A 26,903-nucleotide genomic window follows, 5' to 3' on the forward strand; every position below is an offset into this window, starting at 1 on the left:
ACTAACAGTCCAGGGGTCACTATAGTAAGGTGCACACACTGATATGCTCTGTCCACCTCCCTCTGGACCACTGCGTGAGATGACCAAGCACCCGGAAGTCATGTTTTGGAGAATGCGTTTACCCCAAAATGGTCTTGCACAATGCCCAGAGAAAAGGAACATTGACCCGCCACAGTTATCCAGAAAGAAAAGCATAGAGGAAGCATGGGGTGCTGCCCTTGCTGCTGCCCCACAGATTTGATTTTTTGTATTACACCTGAAGGAATAGTTACAAGGTTGCATGTCTACCGGATAGAAGAAAACTACCCCGGGGGCCTCAGAAGCCGCAAAAGTCTCCTTGCCTAATGATGGCCCACCACATGTCACGAAAAGACACTCAGGACTCGGAATTATTTTGCATTGTTAATATGGAATTTCAGAGCCCATCTAATATCGAGATGTTGCAGAGTCTGAGAGGACAGGCGGGAAAGGAGCGATGGCAAAAAGACTTCATGTCCGACATCAGCGTTTCCTTATGAAACACTGTATATAGTGCCATAGCCAAGGGAGTCAGAGTTCACACACCCATCATGTTGCCCCAATGTGGCCACTGACTCAAAGGACTTTCAAATTGCATGAAGGTTAAGGCCTTTCCACAGGAGACAACAGTGTTAACAGTCTATTAAAGTGACACGATGACTGGATTTTGCAAGGGGACTGCCTCTGCCTCGTCGTTTTTGTATGCACCAGTCAGGAAGAACTGACAGGACCCCTCCTGGAGGACCATAGAGTCCAGATAGGACATGAGGGCAATCGCCTGGTTCCAGGAACAGGAGAGTGGGTTATACTACCTCTCCAAGGACGACCGCCAGAATCTGAGCAATCTTCTCTTAGGATGGAGGCTTCCAAGCTACTTGCAGGACCTCAACGATCCATAGATTCACTATCCAGGCTGTAGGCTGCAGAGCTGAGAAATTAAGAGTAGGCATGCAGAAACAATGTGCTCTTTAGGCCTGTTCTCTGAGAACCAGGAATGGCCGGGCATCTGACAGGTGAAGCAGGTCTCAGTATTATTGTGACAAATTGACTACTGCCCTTCAGGAGTTCAGGGATAAGCAGTGAATGAAACTCCTATTCAGCTGGACATTACTACCAAACAAGCATTGGTCCCAATCCTATAAGTGAAACCGCACAACCCGACAGGTGTACTGGCCATGTGTGCCGAGGGCAGGCTATAAACTTCAGGAGGGATGGGAGCTAGCACAGAAGCAATCCAAACAATAATAGAACCGGTGGTTCAATAGAGATGGGATACTTTGATTATACATACAAAATACATACTACTTAATTAAAACACTAATAACCCACCACTATAAGGGTGAATACAGAGAATGCAGACTTTAGAGTAACGTGGCACTCTGGGTTTGAAGATAGTAGACGTGCACAGGAAATAATTGCCAAAATAATTGAATATCTCTTTACAAAGGTAAAATGTGGGGTCTCAATAGTTGCTAGAGCCCTTTAAGGCAAGCCAGGAGGATAGAATCACTTCGAATAACTTTTAATGTTTGTTATTGGGGTTCGACAGCATGAAGCTAGGCTTCAAGGTGTTTTCAATGGGTTGAGTCGGCATCATAGCAATCGGAGCCGGTTCCTCCCAATGGATTGTGGTTGTCGAGCCGGATGGAGATGGTCCCGCGAGGCAGTGCGGTCCTGTATCCCTGATCAGCTTGAATCGGGTGAAGAAACCAGGCAGACGATGGGTCTTCATCATCTCAAATTGGATGAGTGAGCTCGAAGAGGTCCAACAATGCAATGCAGTTCTTCAGTGCAGATCAACATGGAAATGGCTGCAGCAGAGGTAGACAATGGGTCGGGTCAGCGGCTCAACATCGGATAGAAATGCGGCAAATTTCAGAGGCAGCTCTGGGTGCTTGCAGTAGCTAGAGTGTCTCAAAGCAGTCGGCCTGGCTGAAAAATTGATTGAAGATGGCAGGACCCTGAGCAGTTTATTGACTTTTGAGTGCTGGGGAACCCCACCAAAGGTAAGTGCTCTTCCCAGCGAGGAATGTGTTAGAGAGAAATGGCAGGGTTCTATCATCTCAACTTAACACATTCCTGGGTACCAGAAGTCTCAGCAGCAGTAGGCCTTCTCCAGCAAAGCAGTCACCTCAAGGGATGCTCCTCAGGGATGGTTATGGGAAAAGGCTTACCCTTTTCTTGGAGGTCTGTGTCTTCATCTCTATGCAGAGGGCTTTCGAGTAGACTGTGCCCCTAAAAGCATTGCAGATGTAATCCTTAAGATGTTGAAAGATGATTCAATGGGAGGGTTGGTCTCACACCCTTACATAGACAACATTCTACAGCGGATTTGTTCCCTTCTATCATTCTGTAAAGGATTCAATCCTATCTTCTGCTCCAGACTCCCCTGCCTGGTGATGTTATAACCAGAGTGCATTGTATGCAGGAAGTGGGGAGGGAGTTTCAGGAAGTCTGGGAGCCCTGAGAGAATCCAAGGTGGTGAAACAATTCTGTGGTCTGATGCTTCCCACCCGGCTATTCTAAATCTGCCTCCTTCTCCTGCCTGCCTAAATCAAACAGTTTCTGTTAATTATCTCCATGGTATTATTTCCTTTAACCTACCACAACCTGCCCTTTGAAGTATTGGACTCCTCCCTGAACCCTGGCGGTAGTTCCTGTCTTGAGTGACACTCAGTCTTAGATGCAGAATACACAGGAGGCCTTGACCGGAAGTCACTTTCAACCAACTTGACAATAAAATGAGACCAAATGGTTTTGGCCAGTAAAATTGTGCAATGCCAGAGACCACCATGTCATAACCAGATATGGCTTATATTTTGATTTGTCATCTGCCACCAGGTTCTGGCAGAACGCACTACTCATGGTTAAAGGCAGCTCTTGCTGTTGGAGCTTTGTGCTACAGAAGTCTGTTGACAGGAATGCAAATGCCACTTTGTACTGTCATGTTGACAAACCACAAGATGGCAGTTGACAGGCCCAGCTGCTTTTCCGAACGGAGCATTATACAAGGGGTCTCTAATTAGCAGACCTCACTTTCAGAGCGGATCTACCTGCATCATTTTCTTAATAAAAACCAAAAAAGCTCAGGCTGTTACACCCTCACAGATGGCATTCTGTCACAACTAAACCCTGTCATGTCAAAATGCCAGTTGAAAACTCCCAGAAGGAGACTACATCTTGCATGTGTCCCAAATTTCAGACTGACCTTGTGGACATGGGGAAGAGATGGGAATGTGTAAAGGAACATCCCCGACCAGTTGGACAGAAAGTTATCTCCCAAGAAGGGAGAGACTGGAGGTTTACCTGCCCCCCGGATTACATGCCTTTTGATGATCGTGTCAATGACATGATTGTGCAGATCCCACACAACTGTGGTGGTTGTTATTCTGCTGAACAAGTTTGATCTACAGTTATCAAGACCCCCCCAGATGTGTTGTAGAGGCAGTCACAACATGAGCACTCGCTGAGGTCCTGGGTCAGAGCATACAGCTGATAGAAATGCATGTCCCTCTGAATATTCATGCAGAACACTGCACTTGTAGTGTGTGGAGCAAGAACCTCATGCACTGGAGTCATGGCAAGAGTGTCCTCACTGCCAAACACATCCCTGTGTGCTCACGAATATTGATGTAAAATGATCTTGGTAATATCACAATTCATGGAACTGACGGCATTCTAGGTTAGAACTCCAAGCGAACGCCAAATACACAGCGCTAATGGTCCTCTAGCACGTCATTTGTGATAGGAACACGCTGTACATGCAAACCATTGTTGTGTTTGCCTCGTGTGCATCTGGGCATCCCAGACTAACTGTACAGAGAAGAGCATGTGACCAATAGCATTGTGGAATCAGATGGCTATGGTAAAGGCTCTTCTCAAGAAGTGGGTGTGTAGGTTCCTCAGGACTAGCGGGAACCTATCCAGGGGAAAAACACTGGCAATGTTCTTCATTCTCTGCGAAGGGAGACGATGTGGAATTATGTGCATTCACTGAGAGGCCCAACTTGAAAAGGGGGTTTGTTTTGCTATTTTCTACTACACCAACCGAGAAACATTCACTTCATGGCACCCAAGAATCAGTTGGGTTGAGGGAACAAGAGGGAATCAAAAGTGTGGAGAAGGAATTGTCTGATTAACAGCCTTGGAACATTCAATATCAGTAAAGTGCAAAGGGGTGGGCAAAGGGGCAAACGCAAGAGTACAAAATCATTAGTTATGTGTGAGGGTTCAACAAATCAGTCTACATAGAATGAGAGAAAAATAATAACAGAGACCGCTTTGGATATAAATCTTCAAATTTGTTATTCACTTGAAATTACGTAGGCCCGATATGCTCTGTGCCGGTGAGTTGGCAGGGGAGCTAGAAGCATTTACAATGTATTGCTGGTTCATCAGATATGAAAGTAGCCACTGTAGATCAGTGGTGAAGATGAAATCATGTGTCTAACACATTTTTGAAAAAAACAATTTTGGTTGCTTCCTGAGATTCACGTTTTGCTCTTAGCTTCTTAGGGCAAAGGGTAAGTTATTCCACAGAGTAGCACCAACCGCTTCAAGGATCAGGTCTCAACCCTCCTTTATTGACTGAGGCAGTGGTGAGAGTCATATAGCTGAAAGATCTGACGTTTCCCGTGAGAACAAATCTTTACTTTCTGCTTGATGTATGCCCAACCTAAACCCAAATACATGTGGTTTATGATGTCGAAGGTTGTATCTGTCTATCTGACTAGGTTTGTAAGAGAATGGAGAGGGGCAGTCATGTTAGTTGATGCATGCATTACAAGGTCATCCAGCGAGGGTTAAATGTGGGTCCCCTTTAGATGTAGATAAGGCTCAACCAAGGACATCGCCTTCGTGAAAACACAGTGCTGTATATCTCCTGAATGGCAGCACCTTCTACTGTTAATGCCTGTCCTCTGCCAGGAGCCTTAATAATGACCTGTGCAGGAGTTAGCTATGGATGTGTGAACAGGGGCCTTTCGGCTTTATGGCTCAGAGACAATCATTTTGCTGAAATGACAGGACTATCAGCTGTACAGCAGCTGTCTTCATATACCTGTCTTCATGAATATGTGGGAGTTAAAAAGCACAAATATAACTGACATGCAGGTAGCACTGTATACAAAAGAAAGAGCCAGAGGGATAAAAGGTGCACTGGTAGCAGATGAGCTGGGAAGGGTAGAGTGAGCATACAAGGAGGTGTCCTTCACAGAGAGAGAGTGGAAGGGTTTAGTTGAGTGGTCAGTGAGATATTCCTTGAAGAGTATGGTCTTCAGGTCCTTTCTGAAGTGTAGTGTGGAGGGGGCCAGTCTTATGTGCATTGGTAACTTGTTCCAGAGACGGGGTGAATAGCTGGCAAGGCCTACTTCCTCTTTCTCCTTGTACAGTTCTTTGTTTCCATTTTGGCTGTGTTGTGGCCTCTGATTGTGTGCTGGCATCTACAGATGTTGAGTTTCTCAGCCAAGCAAAGTGGTGTTTTGTTGTGACCGCTGTGTGAGCGAATCAGGGTGTTTTGCACACAATGCATGTTTACATTGACTCAACTACAGCAGATTTAGTAAGGTCCTTGTACTATATCTGTATCTGCTGTAAGAGGCTGGAGAACAAGTCTTGTCCACTCTCTACTAGAGGGGCTTTTTCAGAAGAAAGTGATGGCTCTCCACCATCATCTGTGGTTGCACATCCAGATGGTTGGGAAGATAGGAGGAGGAAAGAAGGAAGGGGAACTCGGTGTCCTTTGTTGGTGGTGGAAAGGGCCCACTGTTCTTCTGTGATATTTTTGCCACTCCCTATGGTACAATATTATCCATCCATTAACAGAGAGGTGGTTTTCCAGATCTGTAGGGTGCCGTAAGTCTTTCTCTAAGGAGCAGGATCTTGATTCAATGAACCTATGTATTTGCCGCCTCTTGTCTTTTTGACTGCTGGGTGACTGTTCCCGCCAATGGCAACAAGTCTGGAGGCCAGAAAAGTCCATAGTCTCCCTGAACATATCTTTGGGACATATCTTTGGACTGGCTATGAAGAGGAAAATGGCTTGAACACAGCCTGAGATATCACGTAGAGGGACCTGGTCTTTCTTGCAATGCCACAGCTTTTCATCCATTTCCATATCCAGCACTGTATAATGAGAATTCTCGAGGTGAGATGTCGACCTAAGACAGGATTCTTAATGTATGTTCATTTTAAGGTTAGTTCTCTTGGATGCTATATCGAAATGTTCAAATGTGCTCTCCAGAAGGGCAATAGAAATGTATTTCCCCCTAATGATTGGCATGCACACAGTACAAAAAATGACCTGCAAGAAAGCTGATGGACCAGAGGGAGAGTTCCACACTCCTAATGGAGGACGTCACAATATTTTAATGAGAAATCAATTCATTAATAAACATTCAGCTTTGCAAGTGAAAGGAGTGAGATATGGAATCCATTGCGTGCCTAAGGGGACAGGACTGTGTATACCTTTCATTAGTTTTTATATGTGGCACAAGAAATTGACTTTTCTTGGTACCACGGTTATGATATCTCGGGAGTCTGGCAAAAGGGGTTGGGGCGTACTAGTATGGAAGTTCCCATGGCCATAAACAGTGTGGGCTCCACACTAATGAGACTGTGGGCTAGGGGGGCAATTTGATAGGTATCCTTTAGGCATTTGTTTTTGTGTGGTACTATACTGGAGAGAATTCCTGGCCTAGACAGTATATGGCAGTTCATAAATACTCACTGTTTGGGCAGTTATATCTTCGAACAAGAGAAGACTTAATGTGATCTTGTGATGTCCATTCCCAGGTAAACATTACCCGCACCTAGGTGGTTCCTTATTGCTGGTTGTGACTTCCATTGAAATGGCTGATGTATAGTCTCTGATAACTGGTATACAAATACAAACTCATTCGACCGATTCTTCCGAAGAGTCATCATTTGCATATGTCTTTTTGCCATGGTATAGACCCAAGTCCAAATGTTAACTGCATTCTGAAACAGTGTGGTGGCTTTCAGATCCTGTACATTTACAGTGAACTTCAACTCAATTATGGATTATGTAAAAGCTTTATGTATAACTTGGAATTCACAACTATGATCCAGTTGTAAGTACACAGATAAACAATTGAGGGAAATATGTAAAGTGTGTCAATACAGATACCTTACTCCAGCTCCTTTCCCGGCATTTTCAAAAAATGCACCTCTTCTGTGAAACACAGGCTGGGGTACATCATGCAGCATCTCCCATTATGTGTGTTCTACAGATAACCACACTCTCCCCTGCCTTGTGCAGGAGAAACGGTGAGGCTGGAGATTGTGCACGATCACACGTTTCCATCATGTCTGGAACAAGATGTGTGTTACGGACCAAGACTTTCTAGAAAGCCCTTTGTGATTTCTCAAACTATGTTCCACATAAGCATACAAACATTGCCACGTCTCTCTGTTACAGATCAGAGCCCTTTCTAACTCATGTACATTAATTGACAAGTAACTGAAAACACCTACCTGCTCCAATCACCTGCTCTATTTTGACACATGAGATGTCAATTTCCTTTGCAAATTCGCGGACAGCTTCATTGGGATCCTCATAGGTAAATGGGTCAATGTAAATCTTCATCCCTGGGGTCACTATGAGAGGGCAGAGATAGTTAAAGGCAGAACGCTTGCACTGACAGATCCAAAAAGAGACATGGCCGAGAGAGAGATCTCAAAGCTCAAAGACAGAAAGAACAGATAGTCAGAGAAAGAGAGATAAAGAAAGAAGAACTAGAAAGAGAAGATACAAAGAAAGAGCAGCGGAAAGAAGGACTGACAGAGAAAGAGAAGGGACAATATAAGAAAAGTATAAAGCTAAAAGGAACAAATCCTGAAAGATACAGAAGAAAAGAATGAAGAGGCTGCTAGAGAAGTGACAGGAGATGTGAGAGTGAAATAGCTCTAAAGAAAGACCGCCGAGAATAAGACAAGATAGCTATAGACAGAGAGAGAGAGAGAGAGAGAAAGAGAGAGAGAGAGAGAGAGAGGCATATGAAGTGGGAGATAGCGAGAGCTGTGCCGTAACATACATGCAGACGGGAACAAAGAGAAACACACAGTGAGATGAGGAAGAGAAGACACACAGTGAGCAGAAAAAGTGTTAAGAGTGAAAGATTGCAGAGCGACATGGAGAAGGACAAAGAGAGAGATAGTTAGAATCTGATCGCGCTAATACAAAACAGAGCCAATGAGGAGAGAATATGTGAGTATGTTTACAAAATCTATTCATATGTTTTGCACATTTAGAGGGCAGAAGAGAAACATAAGTGAGATGTTGGAGAGAGGTGGACTGAGATGAAAGAGAAAGTAAAGTGGAGAGGAAAGGGATATTTTAAGAAAAGTGACCAAACTTAAAGAAGCACCAGAAAGAGAGTTGTTATAAAATTAGTAACACAAACTGAAAGAGACAGTAGGACGAGAGGTTGGCACAAGATGACTGAGTGAGAGGAGATTTGTAGACAGATCTAAAAGTACAGAAATACATGAATGAGAGCTTTTGAAAAGGTAAACATCAGTACATGAACTACGTAGACAAGAACTAAAGAGAAACAATCAAATATGAAGTTTAAAGACAAAGGCTGTAAAATGCATGCACTGAACTTAAAAAAATAAATAAATAACGAGAGGCAGAGTGGCCAGTGTAAAGAGAAAATGGGGCCAATAGCGAGTAAGATGTGGTAAAAAGGGGGAATTCGCAAAACAGAGAAAATCAACAGAGAATGTGACAGTAAATAAAGAACATCTCATATGGAGGAGCCAAGTTAGAAATAAGAAAACAAGGACAAAATGAACAACAACAAATAAAAGCAAAGGATTTTACAGAGGAGCAGAGGGAGCGCAAATGGGAGAGGGATACAGGGAGAAAGAGTGAGTGAAAGAGAAGACCGGCAAAAGGAGAATGGAATAGATAGAGAGGAACAGAAGGGAAAGACAATAAAAGAGAAGCCAACAATGTAAAAGAAAAATGAATTCACAGGTGAAAAGTGTACAGGTGTTCAGCTGGAAACGTATCGTGTCAATGAGAGAGAGAGAGAGAGAGAGAGAGAGAGAGAGAAAGAGAGAGAGAGAGAGAGGAAAATTGCACAATCAAAGGTTAATGTCACAGGGATAATATGTAGAAGGTAAATCGTTAAATTAGTCTGCTAGAAGAAAAAGAACTGTTAAACGTTGACACTGAGGAGCATTAGTGCTGAAATAAGTTGCAAATCAACTGCTGTTGATAACAGAAGCTGGTAATTAACACCCTCTGAGAAGTGGTGTTATCAAGGTTTTATGTGATAACGAGATTAGACAGAAGGTGTGAGAATTAAGCAAAGATGCCTATTAGAAACGTACAAGCAAGAAAAGTACAATCACGACACAGAACACGTCTGTCACATATAACTAGGAAGATTAGGACATTAAAATGAGGTCGCGGATAGATTATCACCAATGTGTGACACAGTAGAGGCACGACAGTCTCTGGCATGAATCAGCAGGGAATGAAAACCCGCAGGAGCGCATGGATGTGACATCAACACGGGTCAAAGATGGCACAACAACGAATAAACGAGAAAGGTCACATCTTACTAACATCACTAATACTTCTAAACATGGAAGGCCGGGATCATCCACAGATTAGTTCTTCTCTGAATTTTTGGGTAAACCATGACAACAGCCTTTATTTCTGTCATTGTTTACATTCGTGTATTGTGTCTCCCCAATTTGTTTTTGATATTTGCTGGTTTAAACAGCCCAATGTGCTGAGGCCTTTATCCTCTTCCGTGTCATGGAAAACATATGCAGCCATACATATTTCCTTACAGAACTGTTACCAAATAGCTGTGCATTGGGGCCGCACAGTCCGGAAATGGATCCTAAAGCAAAATCAAAAGTTGAAGGCTTGAAGGTTTTGTATAAATCTTAACCACGGACACAGCTCTGGGCACTCCTCCAAACCATTGTTTTTAAGCAAGTCAAGCCATTACAGAAAGGGTAAAGACCGTATGCAAATCAGGCTTGGTCCCACCCCAAAGGGGCTGTCCAGCCCGAACTGCTAGGTCACTTCCCTTCTGACCAAAAGCATCCCCAGACATGTTTCAGGCGAAGCACGCCTGGGTATGCTTGTGGTGTCGTGCAGAAGGGATGTAACCTGGCAGTATGGGCTGCCCCTTTTGGGGTGGCACCAATCTTGATTTGCTCGTGGTCTTTCGCCTTTTGTAATGGCTTGGCAGGTGAAGAACAGTGGTCTCGAGGGTTGCCCGGATCATATTAATTCTAAACCTTCCAGCCACCACCTCTTTTGTTTTGCTACTACGACAGGGTACATTTAATCCAGCAGACATTGTGAAATAATTTGCCTCTGTACTGCAGGCGATCGAACCATAGTGCCCAGGAGAATGGAACTGGGTTGATGAAGGAAGCAGTTGTCCGCGTAAGTGCAAGATACCTCACACTGTCCGTTTGGATCTGCGTGCACATTTCACTAATTGAACGCCACCATTGAAAAGGCTGGTGGCGACATTGCCTATTTTTCTTAACACAGGGAAATCCCCTTGTATTCCTCCCCGCCACCCCCCTCTCTATCCTCCACACTCACCTGTATGGTCTAAGGAATTGTTGCCATCACCAATTTTAGCCGGCGCAACAATACTTCCAATAATTCCATGTGGAACAGTCTGTTCATGTGCCATGAGCCGGCTCGGACAGTTAACGCGGATGTGTGCCAACCATCTCGCCAGGTGGAGGGAGCAGTAACCATCCAACTGTCCCCTGCCAGAGACAGCCTAGTAAAATCCATCTTGTGCCTTCATGACCACTGAATACCCCACTAGGGTTCCATTGGCACCTCAGCAAGGAGCGACCATGCACCAGCACATAAGAATTTATTTTCAGGGTATCTTATAGTACTGCATGCATGCTGGGAGTCGCTTCAGAGCGTTGGGGGCGAGAGGTACACAGTCGGAGCTGAGAGTGGAGAACCATACTTATACAGCACTCCCACACGTTAGTGCAGTACCTATGCATAAAGCACACTCTATAGGCAAGTCCTTACTCACGAAGATATCCCCCTCTGGAGTTTGTTTTCGAGAAATGAAGAAAAAGCAAGTAAAGCGAGTTTTCTTCCTGAAGAGCAGAACTTGCTAAGACATATTTTAATTGCTCATTTTCAGATCAAAACAGCACCGTTTTACAAGTGCTGCGGGGCATCAACATTGGCAGCAAAAATCCACAGGCCTTCTGGGTTCCTCCACCCTGCAGATGCCGTGCAATGCACGCTCCAACAGATGCTGTGGGTTGGAACGTTCCCTCTGAGAAACACCCACTTTCGAAGATAAAGATTTCAAGCAATATCTTCTTGTGCTCTTCAAGATCTAAAGGCATGGCCAATTCACACCAATAGCAGGCATCTCTCAAAGCTGCTCAACAATCCCAGACAGGTTTGGGTATGAACAGTACAATCCTCTGAAGTCAATAAGGGGAGTCTAGTAGCAGACAACTGCAATGTTGCGGTGAGTAACAAATTGGATACAAGTCTTCTCAAATGAGCAGAAGAAAATGTACAATCCCGAGGGCAATTAACACAGCACCTCCTGCAGCTGATCACCCAGGGAAAGTATTCGGCGCTTAGATTGCAGTGCGCAATATATCTAGCTTGTGTTCAAAATGACGTAAACTAATCTTTGAAACTCCACAGATGGCCTAAAAAATGATCCGAATTCCGAATTTCTTTTAAAGGGCAGACTTTCCAAAATGAATTATTGTGAGAATCTGGCCTTTTGCAAAAGACTGAGGTTGGCCTGAATGCAGGTAGGTTCCCACAGAGGTGGCTATGTATTCTATGATTTTAGAGAAGGGGGGGTCTGCCTTCAATCGAGCCAGGTGCAGCCGATTCGACCTGCACGCACCCTAGTAGAATGCCATACTATGCAATGAGGTTCACTTTCTCGTTTTATTCAGTGTTTACTTTCTCAGATATCCATAAAAGCAGGGTTAGGAAAATCTTCAGCCACAAAATGTGCCAACACTCACGCAGCCTTTGCTCTGTTCTCTTCTGCTCTGCCACTCACTCCACCCCCAGAGGGCATTTGCAGCTTCAGGCTACCCCCATGATGGAGGGAGTCTATTGCCGGGTGGATAGCTCACTGGTCAAGTGCTCGCCTCTGCATATGGCCATCCTGCACTTTGGCATGTTTGAATCTTGCGGCAGGGCTAATTCAGTCCTAAATTCTTCAGAGGTCGAAAAACCGAGTACCAATACATTTGGTGCTACTAAAACCTGTTATTTCAGTGCTTGGAAGGAGCAAGGGTCCAGTGTGAAGCACTACATCATAACACAAAAGGTTAATGGCAGTCTGCCAAATTTCCTCTTCATTGCATGACAAGGGTCAGGTGATTTTTACCAAACGCAGTGCAATGTCACAGAGTCAAGGTCGGCTTCAGGCGCTGCCAGCCTATGGATGCAATGGTATGCTCCTACAGGTTATAAGGTACCCTGAAAGATCTCCAATCAACACAGAGAGGTGCTTTCCACAAATAAAGGGGAGCTGCCAGAGTTTTCTAAGAGAAGCATGGGTTGGATTACCACATAAGGGGTATATCACCCATGGAAGACGTCTGCAACCTTCCGCTCTCCAGATGTTTTGGACTAGAACTCCCATGATCCCGCCCCTATGCTAGCTGGGGCTGATGGGAGCTGTATTTGAAAACATCTAGAAAGCCAAAGGTTGCAGACGCCGGACCTGTGGCATCAATAAAGCATAGGTGCACAACAGAACAGGTCTGTTTGGACTTCAACTCCCATCAGCTCCATCCAGCATAGTCAATGGGGAGTGAGGGGTCATGGGTGTCGTAGTCCAAAACATACAGGTTGCAGACCCCTGAATGGAATACCATCCATAATGATGTTCTTTATGCCACTTTCTGTTTTGTTACCACCACTCCCCCTGATCCCCTGGTGAACTGTAACGCCCAATACATGTTTCTGTTACCTCAGCGAGAAGGAGGAGTAAACACATTTGAAATATTAAGGGGGCCACAACATGCCTGTGCAGTAAACATGTGCATGTCACAATGGTTATATTTTGACGGGCAATGTATTTTAGACTCTAAATTGGCAGAATCAAAGGCAATTTTCAAGAATAAGCAGAGGTGAAAAGACTGAAGAACGCACTCTTTGAATGCCACTCACTATAGGTTTACAGACAATGTATTACTTGGCACATGCTAAGTGCGAAATGGACCCAGCATGCAGTGTGACTGGGCACCCATCCAGTGTTGTAAAGTCACTTGCATAGAAATAGTACTCACTTTCAAACGTGTCTATGGACGCCCTTTTGGCAGTGGCGGTCAGGTGGTAGGGGTCAACCGCCACCCTGGCTCTCCCCTGATGCCCAGAGTACCCACCTGTTTCCTGCTGGTACTCTTTTGGCCACCCTCCTCCACGGCACCAAAAGCTTTCGGCCTCATCCAACCTACAAGTCTGCTAATGCGGAACTTCTACTGGGACACAGAACATCACCCCTTCCCCATGCTTTGCTGGTATCCGGGTAACTGACGCCCAAGTAGGCATAATCGCATTGGCATGGGTAGCTTGGCAGATTTGGAATCTAAACAAGTAGAAGTGTTAAATCTAGAACCAGGGTGTTTTGTCCCACCTATATCAAAAGTCCCTGTTTGGCTAACTCAGCTGTGAATCCACGCCAGGGACTGGGGCACCAATTACTTGTACAAGGCTTCCACTGACCTTACGGGACATACACGCAGTCTACTAGAATGCATTGAAAAGAGAAACAGGTGGCGAGACACGTGACGTAAGGATCCGTGGGGGGAATTGTTCGATTTCGTAACAGGTCTTTGCCTCTATGGATTCAAAAGAGTCAACAATGAGCCCCCATTTCATGAATGATGCTGCCCCAGCCCCATCCGCCTTTCAGAGCCTGTGGACTGTGGCAGGGTCTAGCTATTTCCTTGTTTTCCAGTCTATGATGAGGAGCATCACAGGCTCGATCCCCGGGTCCGCGCTTAGAAATCTCTTGGTATTAAGCGCGTAATAAATAACCCATTACATTCCCTCTACATGGAGAAAACGCTCTCCACGCCTCCCCCCAACCTCGCTGACTCACATTTCTCGCCCTGGTCATAATGAAACAACGCTGTTGGTAAGTCGTTCCCTAATGAGAGATTAATTCCTCGGCCGTGGTTATCTGTTTCTGTGACAGGGGCATGCACAGGTTTCCATCTGGCCTCTAGAGTTACTCTGCATGGTACATCCTGCAAGCATCGAGCTGTGACTCCCCCACATACCTGCTCTCAGATAGATGGCCTCAGCAAATAGCTGACTTCGGCGCCAGACCAGCCTCCCGCCGCGGTTAACCTGGGCTCAGCACCGAAAGCCTCGTCTTCAAACTCATGCCAACCTCCTCCCCCCACCCCACCAGCCAAACCCCCCCCCCCAACCTCCCCCCTCCCCCCCCGAGCTGCACCAAACCCTCAACATCGCACACTCTGGACTATTTTAGCGTGCCCCAGCACGCAGCTGCTGGGCCCGTCTGTTAACACGAGATAACTGAAGCTGCAGCAGCGTGAGGGTTAATGCCTCAAGCTATACACAGACTTGGGGAGCGTTTCTATTGCAAGTAACTTGTACAACACTCGGAGGGCCCAGGATTGGCTCGCAGGGAAACGCAGCAGGGTCTTCATCAAAACACTGTAGTATACACATCCTTGCACTTTGCAACTACCCAGGCATGTTAAGTTCACTTGCCACAACGGATACAAACGTAGCCTCTTTAGGTCATGCGTGCAGCCTTTATTCGTCTTCTATGTGCATGCAAGAGTGACCCAGTCTCTGGAGCTCGGAGACAACTAACATCAGAACTCAGGACACTCAGGTCTTAGGAATGGCATCTTTGATTCTCCGAATATAGGTGGGTTCTCAGAATCACCAACGTATACACAAATATCCTCCATTGAACTTATTACATGGCATGCTTTCATATTAGCCACTCTGGAGATTCTAAAATCCGGACTGGATTAACCATTGGGTGGTTTGATGAGCTCGCCCCCACAGGGACGAGAGTGCTAAGCCTGCGTACATATCTATGCCTGCACAAATTGCAAGAACTGGGGCGCTAAACTATTGCAATATGCAGATTTGAGGTTTTCTGGGCTTTAGGGACGAGGTTTAATGGAGCATATTTGTCAGTTTGAAGAAATAAATTGTGCAGGAAAGATATGGGTACCCTTATAAAACATCACATCTCCAGTACTTTCTACTCGGCTGGATGGATCGGTCCATATCTCTAAGCAAGGTTGCAAGCTTGCGAGCTATACTAGGGATAGGAAAAGTCTGGCAGCGCATGACACCATAGATGGAGCCTGAACGCTGTTGTCTAGGCGGGTTTTTGCATTCCACAAAGGTTGGCCCCTGCGGGTCTCCCTGCGGCCAGTGCAACTGAGATGGCGGATGGAAAGAGTGATAGAGGGAACAAACGAACCAACGAACCAACGAGTGAACGAGCACCCGGCCCGGGTGAAGGCAGTCTGTACGTACTGTGGCCACTGGTATAATGCTGCAGCTTATCGGTGTACTCAGAGTCCGCCCTCTTGAAGCCCCTCCTTCTGAAACGAGAAGAAAAGGGGATTGGAAGCAGAGACGTTACGGGATACAATGTTTATCTAACTTCATGGCAGCCAACTTGTCTCCCGTTTACCAAAGCGCATCACCCACACGAGCATGGACAAACAGGCGCACATGCACGCACTCGTCCATATACATCATTTCAGCTAAGGGAAAGCACTGTAGTGTGTTCTGCATGAAGACCAATTACTACCAGTAGAGTCGCCTAGGCTGATGTGTTCCAGTTCATACTGCCAGAATTACTATACAGATGGCAAAAATGTTGGTGGCAGCATTTGCTTTTACCCTTCTTTCAACCTCGCCATCCCCAGCCAAAATACAGAGTGGCAAAGTATAGGGAAATAGATGGTGGGGGAGGGAGGAGTAAGGATGGTACAGGCAGAGCCCCAGATAAGATTTTGAAGTGGGAGTATTTTACTCCCTGTTTTTTAAAGTTGGCAGTAAAATGATTTTGTCGGGAGTAAAGTCCTGTTCCAAATGTAAGTATTTTATATGCGAGTAAAAATATATTTTAACTGCAAAACAGAACTGTTTTTGTGAGAAATACTTCTTTGCACCCAGTTATTCATGCACATTAAAAGATAAATGTGACCTCTTGCATAATTATAGTAGTTTCTTCCTGTGGTACTACGTGTACTACTGGTCCAAACATATCCATGGAGCTGTTGGGTGACAGCAGGGGCACAAGGTCCTATGTGTCCATTTGACATTTTTAATTGGGCGTATTAGTACTTCCTATTTTAATTTTTTAGGAGTATTTGCCTATTTGTAGGAAGTAAAAGTGGCTGATAGACCCCTTATCCTTAGGGCTGGGTACAGGAGTATCCCCTTAAAAAATAATGAAAACAGGTATGCCATCATCCGCATCTGTACTGGTTGCATTATAAAGCTGCAAGGTTCAAATAAACCACCTAATGAATGGGCAGTTGAAGTTTATAGATAAGTGTCAAACAGGGCCGGGGTTCACACTTTTCAAGAAAACCTCCTTGCAAAGTTTGCCATTCACATTATGATGTGCTCCCACTGAACCAAAGACAGACACCACAGCAAATGTTCATTCAGAAAGATTAGAAGACTGCATGAAAGGTTGGTCACATAAGCGAAAAATAGCAGACATTATGCAGATTCAGACAGACCCCAAACCACACTTCCAACCTAGAAAAGAAGCCGAGTGACAGGGATCGAGGCGCATGCTTGCCGGTGATAGGGACAGACTGAGAAACTGACAAACAAGAGGCACCGGACAAAGATGCTTCCATCCAACCCCCTTTTCCCATCTTCCCACCACCACTTCAATTCTCCCCTCGGACATAGGGCTACCACAAATAACGCCAGACTGACTCAGCCATGCTTCAACAACATGAACAGAGGGTAATAGAGTTTCCTCTGGCGGGCACACAGACTGTTCAGTGGTGACGGTGCCACGATGCCATACCTGTTGCACACGATGATGATGACGACCAATGCAATGAGAAAGACAATCCCGGCAGCAGTCGAGCCGATAATGAGAGGCAGTTTCTCCTGGAAGCTGGTCTGATATTCAGCTGCACAAAAACAACGAGAAAGAGAAACGTTTGCTGTATTTCTTTTACACCAGTTGGGGAGAGGTTCTTCAAGAAACAGTGACTATGGCTAGCATGCACCAGCCTGTCTGTATGGAGTGTACACTGCCAGTCACTGGGCAGATGCTGATTCAGATAACACTGTACGTTCTTTGGATTTTACAGGCATTGAAGGTCTGCTGTTCCTCGATGCTCAAAAAAGAAAGCCATTTTATCTCAGACACTTCCCCAATTTCTCAATGCCCTTTTATTTGTGTTTCTCATGAAAATCAACAGTCTATGTCACTCCTTGATTGGACACCTGTATCTTACACTATCAACAAGGATGCAAAATAATGCCAGAAATGCTGTTCTAGTGACATACTGGCTCGACCATGACTTCCTTCCATTTACACTGCTGTACACATACTACATAGGAATGTATGTGTCAGCAAGTTAGCTCAATCAGTTGACTGCCTGCTACAGAGGCCTGTGTGGAATCAAAATGTCAGAAAAATGTGCACTAGTGAGCTGGGTAACAATGATGCTAATTGACTTTGTTTTGTAGTATATATTGAGGCAAGGCAGGTAGCATAGAGTCTAAGGTAGGTACTTTTGATCTATGATGTATTCCCACAGGCGGATTTGGCCAAAGTCTCTTTTTCCGGCCCAGGCTTCGGTGCTGAGGTGAAACATTTCTGTCTTGAGCTGCCACCTGGCCCTACTCTAAAGTGCAGCCCACAACCACACCTCCCATTCTTTCCCCCACACTCCTCCCACAAACATTGCATTGTGTTCTGCGGATGACACCATGCAACAACCCGTGTCCTTGCCTGCTTCCTTTCCTGCCCATCCTGTACCCCCCTATCTTCCCCTCCTACATCCCTAAATCCCTAACCTTTCCCCATAGCTCTCAACTCACACTCTTTGGCGGGTGTCACCCGCCTTTTAAAGGGCTGACTCACCCGCCAAGCCTCCTGCACGCCCATGCATTCCAATGGGCGTCTCACCCACCAAAAACAAAATCGGGTGGTTTCACCCGCCTTTGCAACACAAATGGTTGAGAACTATGCCTTTCCCCCATGCCCCGCCTTATCTATGACCTGGTCTCTGACTCTACTTCCTGGTCCCTGCTCCTTCCGTATTTCCGTATGGACGGCAAGCGCATGCGCTCATTCCTGACAGGCAGTTTCATAAGGAAGCCTGCCGGGAAAATGTTTACGAGTAAAGTGGACAGAACTGGATTGTTTATGTAGGTGTTGCACGAGAGAAATAGTGACTTTCGCGCAGTTATTTTCCTCCCATACAAATGGCTGTGATCCACTTGGCTTCATCCGATCCTGAGAAAGGGACACGAGGTGAATCCCAGAGGCTTTAAAATATGTGCTTTCTAGTATGAGCCAGGTAATGGCATACGCCACTTCACAATATTTCAGCCGGGCCTAGCTCCAGAAGGGGCTTTTGAAGATGAAGATGGGTAGGGTTAGCTTCCAGGTGTTTTCAGTATATTATTTTATTGTTAATTAGAAACTGTTTTTAAACACTATTTATGTACGTTTGTATGATTTATTTTGGCTAAAAGCGCCAAATAATAATACAAAACGATCATGCATTCTGATTGGCACTGTTTTTTTTTCTTTATAGATGAAACAAGGGATAAGTTTAAGGCAAACAAATGTACAGCCATTTTCATCTAAGTCAGTGCGGACATATTCACTCGCACTCATCCCAATGCTGTATCAAAGAGAAACGTTACTATGGGAGCATGGAGCATGTTCTTAGCCATACTTAAACATCAAGGAAGTAATGGGAAGAAGGTGGACTATCCATTATCTGCTTCAGCTGCGGTTTAGACCTCCCGCAATCACAAATCCGGTGAAGCCGCCTGTCGCAGTCACACTATGATATTGGCCCCCATGACTCCCCTGGGCTGTCCCGGAGAAAGAGGGGACAGTTATCACGGTTGTAATGCAAATAATTAGGGATTCAAACAATGAGAAAAGAAAGCGGGCTGTTGAAGGAAGTTTCTAGACTCTGTCAGTCTGGTCACCCCACAGGGCACATATCTTGATATATGATATTTTATTTGTATCACGCTCATACACAAGTGTTTCAGAACAAGGGAACAAGGGAAGACAAAGAATAATCTTACTAGGCCCAGTGACACTGACAACGCGCAAGTGAAGAAGGTTCCTCTTGGGGAAGAGGAACTTTTGCGTATCGTGCACAACAATATGATGACTTTCTGAGATTGGTATCACCTTCACATACAAATGATAGCATATGTGTCCAGTGAGCCTCTGGCATCGGCTTTCTCACCTTCAGTCATGGTTTGGAAGTACATCTTGCCACTGTATCTGCCGTACCCGGCCACTGTGCGTGCCCGCACCTGGAACACGTAGATCGCCCCGGCTTTCAGGTTGGGCACGGTCACAGTGTTGGTGCGACTCTTCACCATGGTGGAGTTATGCTCGGTCAGCTCCTGTTGGGATTGAAAATACAAGGCATTAACTGCACTCTTCTGTGCCGGAAGTCCACCTTTTGTACCCATGCAGCCATTCAGTGTGATCAGCGCCACTCGCCTTCCCTGAATCCTCCCACTGATTCCTGACCACTTCTTCAAAGCAATGTGCTTGATAAAACCTGAAATGTTGTGCATTGTTCCAAATGGTACTTAAACATGTTCACCTAATTAGTCCACCTTTCTCTGGAAATGCACCTAGTGGGATACACTCACTGTTATCCCTGGTGCCTCCGTTCCATCAGTGAAAGGTGGATTTGTTGACTCATAATAGGAGTTTGATTCTGAGCTCATTGTAAAATGAGAAAAGTGCATTTCTGTGATGGAACACCACTTTACTTATTTGCTTCATATTATGTATATCTATTTCTATAGATGCCACACAGATGAACCTATATATATGCTGTACCAAGTTGCCCATTTGTATGTAAAATGTTTGGTATTGTACTTGTTTTATATGTATTTATGTAGATCCAAATATGGAGCAAATAAGAAAAGTGTTGTTTCATCACTTGATGACACTTTTCACATTTTACGTGGATCTCAGAATGAGGCCTCCAGATTCCTATCTCCTTATGTGGTCGAGATTACAGGCATACTCAATTTAGATTTGTAATGTCCTCCCCAATTCTCTCCAGGCCACTCATCATGGATTTGTGTGATACAGTGAAGCCAAAACAAGCTTAGCCAATTTAGCATTTAAAATAAAAATCATACAAAATCACACATTTTACTTCCAATTTGTGGCTCTCCATTCACTGATGATCCCTGAAAAAGGTGTACAATCACAAGAGAAAAAAAGTACAAAGAAGTGGAGCTACACATGTCATAGTGTGGCCGTAGAATCAGAGGGAACTCTGGGAAGAGCAATACTGATTCCAGAGGGTGGGTAAGAAGTCCTCCTTTCTGCAATACGTGTGCCGTCATTGGCCAGATGTCCCCATCCTTAGTTACAGGCCAATAGGTACCAGCGGAGCTATACAAACCATGAATGCACTTGATGAAAGATGCCGACAGGGCAGTTACTTCATCTGTAATATGTTCCGCAATCGGGGAATGCTTATTATTTATTTTATGGGAGTAAGGTTAGCTCAGGGGCAACGTGTTTTTCTTGTAAGCAAAACAGCACACTGCAACACAGGTTCGAATCCCGATCCTGTGCTTACAAAACCACTTGCTGGTATATATGTGTGTTATAAATGAACAATACAATAAAAATAAACGTATTCTGGATTTGTTCACTACTGTGTGCAGCATGATCGACCGCTTGAGAAGATATGAAGAGGGTTCAACACATAGTTGGAAAAAAGTGAACTGTCAGGACGTAATGACTCAACAATTACGTGTGGTGTACTACCTGTGGCGTCTTCCAAGTGTGCTCTGGATAATGAAGCAGTGTTTGGTGTGGACCGCCAACACTTAATGTGGATATTTTTGGTGGTGGTCTTATTTGTCTAATGAGTTGATAGAAGGCAAGAAGCCAATCACGTGTGGGCACTGGGTAAGTCAGTGAAATCTGGAAGTCACCATTGCATAGAGACTGAATGGGGTTAGATTAAGCCCATTCAGAATTTGATGACGTATTTCCCAATTAAAGGTAGGATGACTATTACAATTTTTTGCGGTGTGTGTATGATGTGTAGATGTGCCCCAAAACATTTGTATCTTGATGACAGAAGCGGAAAAAGTTTAGTTTTTGCCAATCTGAAGGTCTCGTGAGAAGTTTCTTTTTGTCTTAAGTGTTCATTCAGTGAACCCTGCTACCAAGTCCTCTTATACGCACAGAGATGAGGGAATGACTTCACTTTGGGTAATTGCTCTGAGTAAAGGGTAGCTCTTTTTCCTAAATCCCATGGATCGGTATCCAGAGGAATTGCTGGGCGTGTGTCACGCAGTGTCTGCATTCAAATATCCCTGACATCCACACATGTACTGAAACCCTATAATCCCCACATGCATTTGGGTCTAGGCGCCTTCCCAAAATAGTTTTGAAGCTTCCAATTTTCAGGAACAAAATCTGCTTGTGGGGTGCCAGGCAACATTGATTATGCGTAAATAGTTTATTTGAGATCTTATGATAATTGACCCTGCTAGGCTAATCCCACGTGCATGTCACCTGACAACCAATTGAATTACAGCAAACACGGGGAAGGAGCCTTGCGAGTAATTTAGTGAAAGTGTTTTGAGGACCTATGCTACTGACGGGCATTTATTCCTCCTCCTGTAGGAATGGGTCCTGGGATATTTTCAGGTACATACATCCTTAAATCCATTCATAACACTATAGCAAGTAAATGTCTATAGTATTTTTTATTTTTGTATTTGTATTTATTTGAAGAATATGTAGATCGATTACGATCAGAAATGACTCACAGCAACACATTTGCAAATGGTAGAAGCATTTCAAAGGAGGGTGCCTGGGCAAAAGTATAAAGAAACAAATAGTGATCCAGTTTATGAAGGTGTACCCAATTAGGACATACACCAGACACAAAACAAAACAAACAGAGACAAATGCATACAAGAAAGCAGGTAACTTACAACGGTAACATTAACATAAGGGGGCAAGTACTTCAAACTAAAGAGTACCAATTACATTAAAAAAAATTACATTATTACCTTCAATAGAGGCAGTGGTGGGGGTCATTTAGGGAGGATGGAGTACATTAAGTTTAAGCCGACCTTTGAGCAGATCCACAGTTGGACTTGCTTTGATTGTTATGGGCAGTGGGTACCAATGGAGTAGGATGAGTAGTGAGAAAGAGCGGAAGCCAGAGGAGGCATAAGATGGGTGTGGGCTCGTCAGGTTGAGAGGAGTGGAGGGAACAAGATGGTGAGTAAACTGAGATACAATCAGACAGGTACTGAGGAGGAAGACCATTGACAGCCTTGTTAAATAGGAGAAGGAACTTGAAAAGAGAGAAGTTGTGCACGGATAGCAAACAAGCATTTGGCGGGGAAACACCCAAAAATACAGAGGCCAAAAAGACCTAAGCGCAAAAGCCCAGCCCCATTTGTCTGCATATATATATGTGTGGGGTAAAGTGAATAGAAATTGTAGGGGGTCTCACCCCGCATATATATATATGCGGACAAATGGGGACAAAGAAAATCAGGCTTTTGGCACTCTGGCTTGTATATTCAGTCTTTTCACACAGATCTGTTGTCGATATGTCAAAGTGGAGGAGGAACTGGGTGGGAAAGTTGAGGAGCATTGGATGAGGAAGCAAGAAGGTCAGGCAGGAAGGAGATAGGGGAGGGAAGGGATGGCATTGGAAGCTGGGATAACGATGACTTCTATTTTTGAAGAGTTCAGCATGAAGCAGTGGATAGCACCTAGTGAGGAATTACAGTGCAATAGTTTGTAATCTATTCTCAGATGGCTAGGGTAAAGGAAGGAAAGACAAACAATATTTGAGTGCCATCCGCAAATAGATTATAGTGAAAGCCAAAGGATAAGTCTTACTGGGGCAGCGCTATAGAGGATGATGATCAGAGGTGATCATTTGCTGGGACAATTAGGTCAGCTGAGGGTTTCTTCTATATGGGTAAGATGGTTTCAGAATCGACGGAAGAAGGGAAGAGTCCAGTGGAGAGACAGAAATGAAAGAGCTCAGAGAGGTAAGGGCACGTATTTGAGACTAAGTCTTTGACCATTTGGGGAGCAAAAGGCTTGATACGAGCACAGGATGTGTTGGCACTATGCAGGATGGGTGCTAATTCAATAGGAGAGGTAGGGGAGAAGCAGTAAAGTGTAGAGAGGTGGTGGGAAGAAGGAGGGTTGAGGAGAAAGAGAGAGGAGGGCTGTGAGAGTGTCACAGATTTTAGAGCTGGAAAGGTAGCAAGCAAAGTCATTAGCAGAAAGCCTTCGCCACTGTCTACAAAATGAATGTGGGCTATGCTGCCCTCTTCACTCGGGCCTCTAACTTGGGCTCTGGGCCATTGCTTGGTTGTAAAACCCCCACCTTGGGAGTAATCGCTTAACTAGCATCCTTTTGAGAATGCGCATAAAGGTACTTTCTGATTGGTGTTAATTGTAGGGAAGAAAACCAAGATATTGCCCTGGAGATAAAGGTATGAAGAATGAAGATAAACGAGAAGAATGGCGTTTTTCTATTTCCCATAGCAACACGTTCCCCTGTTAAACATTAACACAAAGGTACTTAAATGAATACATTGACAACACTGTCAGGTATTTGCTAAACAAAATATGGCATGTCTGAATAATGAAAAGTGAAAATTATACTGGATACAATTACAATGGATTTAATTGAAATCTAGGGTGAATGAACATTTAAACACAAAAAAAGCATGAATTCCTCCAATAAAACACGTGTAGAAGGATGTATGGTGAATGAGTGAACATGTCACCAGTGAAGGGTGACCATCTTTTATTATAGAAAATAGCAATTTAGAGCCACAATTGACTGTGCTGTGAATATGTATTGAAGAGGACTTGAAAAAGATTATTGGCCTGGGGGTGAATGCACATTAGTGGACAACAAATCTGCAGAGAGATGGCTGTCGTTTTTAGATTTGTCATTGAAATTAAAATTGCGTTTAATTCATACATCCTTTAAGAGTTTTTTTTTAATTATGGTATATTATTTTAGAGGTGCACACATCACTCAAGTCTTTTGGGTAGTCCCTAATTGGCATACATTTCTCAGTTTCAAGATACTAAGATGATACAATTCTGCCTCTTCTCTTTCTCTCTCTCGCTCTCTCTCTCACTCTCTCTGTCTCTCTGTCTCACTCTCACTCTCTGTCTCTCTCTCTTTCTCTGTCTCTCTCTCTCACTCTCTGTCTCTCTCGCTCTCTCTCTCTCTTTCTCTCTGTCTCTCTCACTCACTCTCTCTGTCTCTCTCTCTCTCTCTCTCTCTCTCTCCCTCTCTGTCTCTCTCTCTCACACACAGACACACATTGATAACCAGATCACTGTAGCTTGTGTTGTTACACCCTTACTAGCCAGTTCTAACCTTGGAGGCCTCTCTTCTTCTAGAGCAGCCTGGTCTCCATCTTCTCATTGGAGCCCTGGGATCATAGGGCCTGATTCACTAAAGCGTTTTACAATTTTGCAATAACATTACAAAACACTTTGTAAATCTGGCCTGTGGTCTCAGTTCCAGCCACTACCATGCTCCCCAAATCCCCGATTCGGTAGACTCACTTGGGTAGACCCAATGTCTGGCAATCCACACAAGCCCCGATTTTATCGTCTAGATCAGGGGTGCACAACTGATTTTGACAGAGGGCCGAAAGTACCTTACATGAGGGCTATAGTGGGCCGAAAGTAAATGTGGGCGGGGCGGTAGGCGGGGCGTGGCAGGAGGCTTTTTAAACCCCCAATTTGTACTAAACACATGGAAAAATAATGTTTTTGAGGGGTAACGATTTTTATTTGCATTTCAAACTTACATTTTGTACTACACATTTTCCATTGTTATAATTTATTTCTATTTAGTTATTGTATCTCGCCTGTTTAATTAACTTATATATATTTTATTGACCCTAGATACACTATGCCCCATGGCCCCCTCACCCCAACCAAACACTATGCCCCATGTCCCTCACCCCCAACCAAACACTATGCCCCATGGCTCCCACCCCCAATCAAACACTATGCCCCATGGTCTCCTCACCCCCAACCAAACACTATGCCCCATGGCCCCCTCACCCCCAACCAAACATTATGCCCCATGGCCCCTTCACCCCAACCAAACACTATGCCCCATGGCCCCCTCACCCCCAACCAAACACTATGCCCCATGGCCCCCTCACCCCAACCAAACACTATGCCCCATGGCCCCCTCACCCCCACCAAACACTATGCCCCATGGCCCCCTCACCCCCAACCAAACACTATGCCCCATGTCCCTCACCCCCAACCAAACACTATGCCCCATGTCCCTCACCCCGAACCAAACACTATGCCCCATGGCCCCCTCACCCCCAACCAAACATTATGCCCCGTGGCCCCCTCACCCCCAACCAAACACTATGCCCCATGGCCCCCTCACCCCAACCAAACACTATGCCCCATGGCCCCCTCACCCCCAACCAAACACTATGCCCCATGTCCCTCACCCCCAACCAAACACTATGCCCCATGGCCCCCTCACCCCCAACAAAACACTATGCCCCATGGCCCCCTTACCCCCAACCAAACCCCCCAACTCAGCACACACACAAACATGCACCAATACAGACCCGAACCCCCACCCCCCAACTCAGCACACACACAAACATGCACCCATACAGACCCGAACCCCCCACCCCAGCACACAAACATGCACCCATACAGAGCCGATCCCCCCAACCCCCAACTCAGCACACACACAAACATGCACCCATACAGACCCGAACACCCCACTCCCCAACTCAGCACACACACAAACATGCACCCATACAGACCCGAACCCCCCACCCCCCAACTCAGCACACACACAAAAATGCACCCATACAGACCCAAACCCCCCACCCCCCAACTCAGCACACACACAAACATGCACCCATACAGAGCCGAACCCCCCACCCCCCAACTCAGCACACACACAAACATGCACCCATACAGACCCGAACCCCCCACCCCCCAACTCAGCACACACACAAACATGCACCCATACAGACCCGGACCCCCCACCCCCCAAATCAGCACACACACAAACATGCACCCATACAGACCCGAACCCCCCACCCCCCCAACTCCAAACCCCCACCCCCAACTCAGCACACACACACTCAAGCATGCACCCATGCAGACCCGAACCCCCCACCCCCCAACTCAGCACACACACAAACATGCACCCATACAGACCCGAACCCCCCACCCCCCCAAATCAGCAAAGTCTCAAACAAGCACCCATACAGACCCGAACCCCCACCCCCCAACTCAGCACACAAAAAACATTCAAATCAAAACATTCATACACATCCGACACACATCCGACACCCCCCCACCCCTGCATCTCAACATACACACAAAATACATTCAAATACAAACATTCACACACACCCCCACATCTCAACATACACACAAAATACATTCAAATACATTCATACACATCCGACACACACCCCCACCCCCGCATCTCAACAAACACACAAAATATATTCAAACACAAACATTCATACACATCCGACACACACCCCCACCCCCGCATCTCAACAAACACAC

At 45.3% G+C, this 26,903-nt stretch overlaps 1 protein-coding gene across 6 annotated transcripts in view; it reads right to left on the minus strand.

Moving 5' to 3' along the window:
• EPHB2 (EPH receptor B2) overlaps positions 1 to 26,903 on the minus strand; it is a 935,811-nt gene that overhangs the window by 84,625 nt on the left and 824,283 nt on the right. For 2 of the 6 annotated variants that reach the window (XM_069610867.1, XM_069610865.1), the window contains exons 7-10: positions 19,525 to 19,687; positions 17,100 to 17,208; positions 15,530 to 15,645; positions 7,513 to 7,635 (exon numbers count right to left, since the gene is read on the minus strand). In XM_069610867.1, coding sequence (XP_069466968.1) covers positions 7,513 to 7,635; positions 15,530 to 15,645; positions 17,100 to 17,208; positions 19,525 to 19,687 — 511 coding nt within the window. The remainder of the gene's footprint in view (positions 1 to 7,512; positions 7,636 to 15,529; positions 15,646 to 17,099; positions 17,209 to 19,524; positions 19,688 to 26,903) is intronic. The other 4 variants (XM_069610870.1, XM_069610868.1, XM_069610866.1 and 1 more) reach the window with 3 other exon arrangements.

Source organism: Ambystoma mexicanum, chromosome 8 (assembly GCF_040938575.1).
Source record: "Ambystoma mexicanum isolate Mex_15411 chromosome 8, UKY_AmexF1_1, whole genome shotgun sequence".
Taxonomy (NCBI): Eukaryota; Metazoa; Chordata; class Amphibia; order Caudata; family Ambystomatidae; genus Ambystoma; species Ambystoma mexicanum.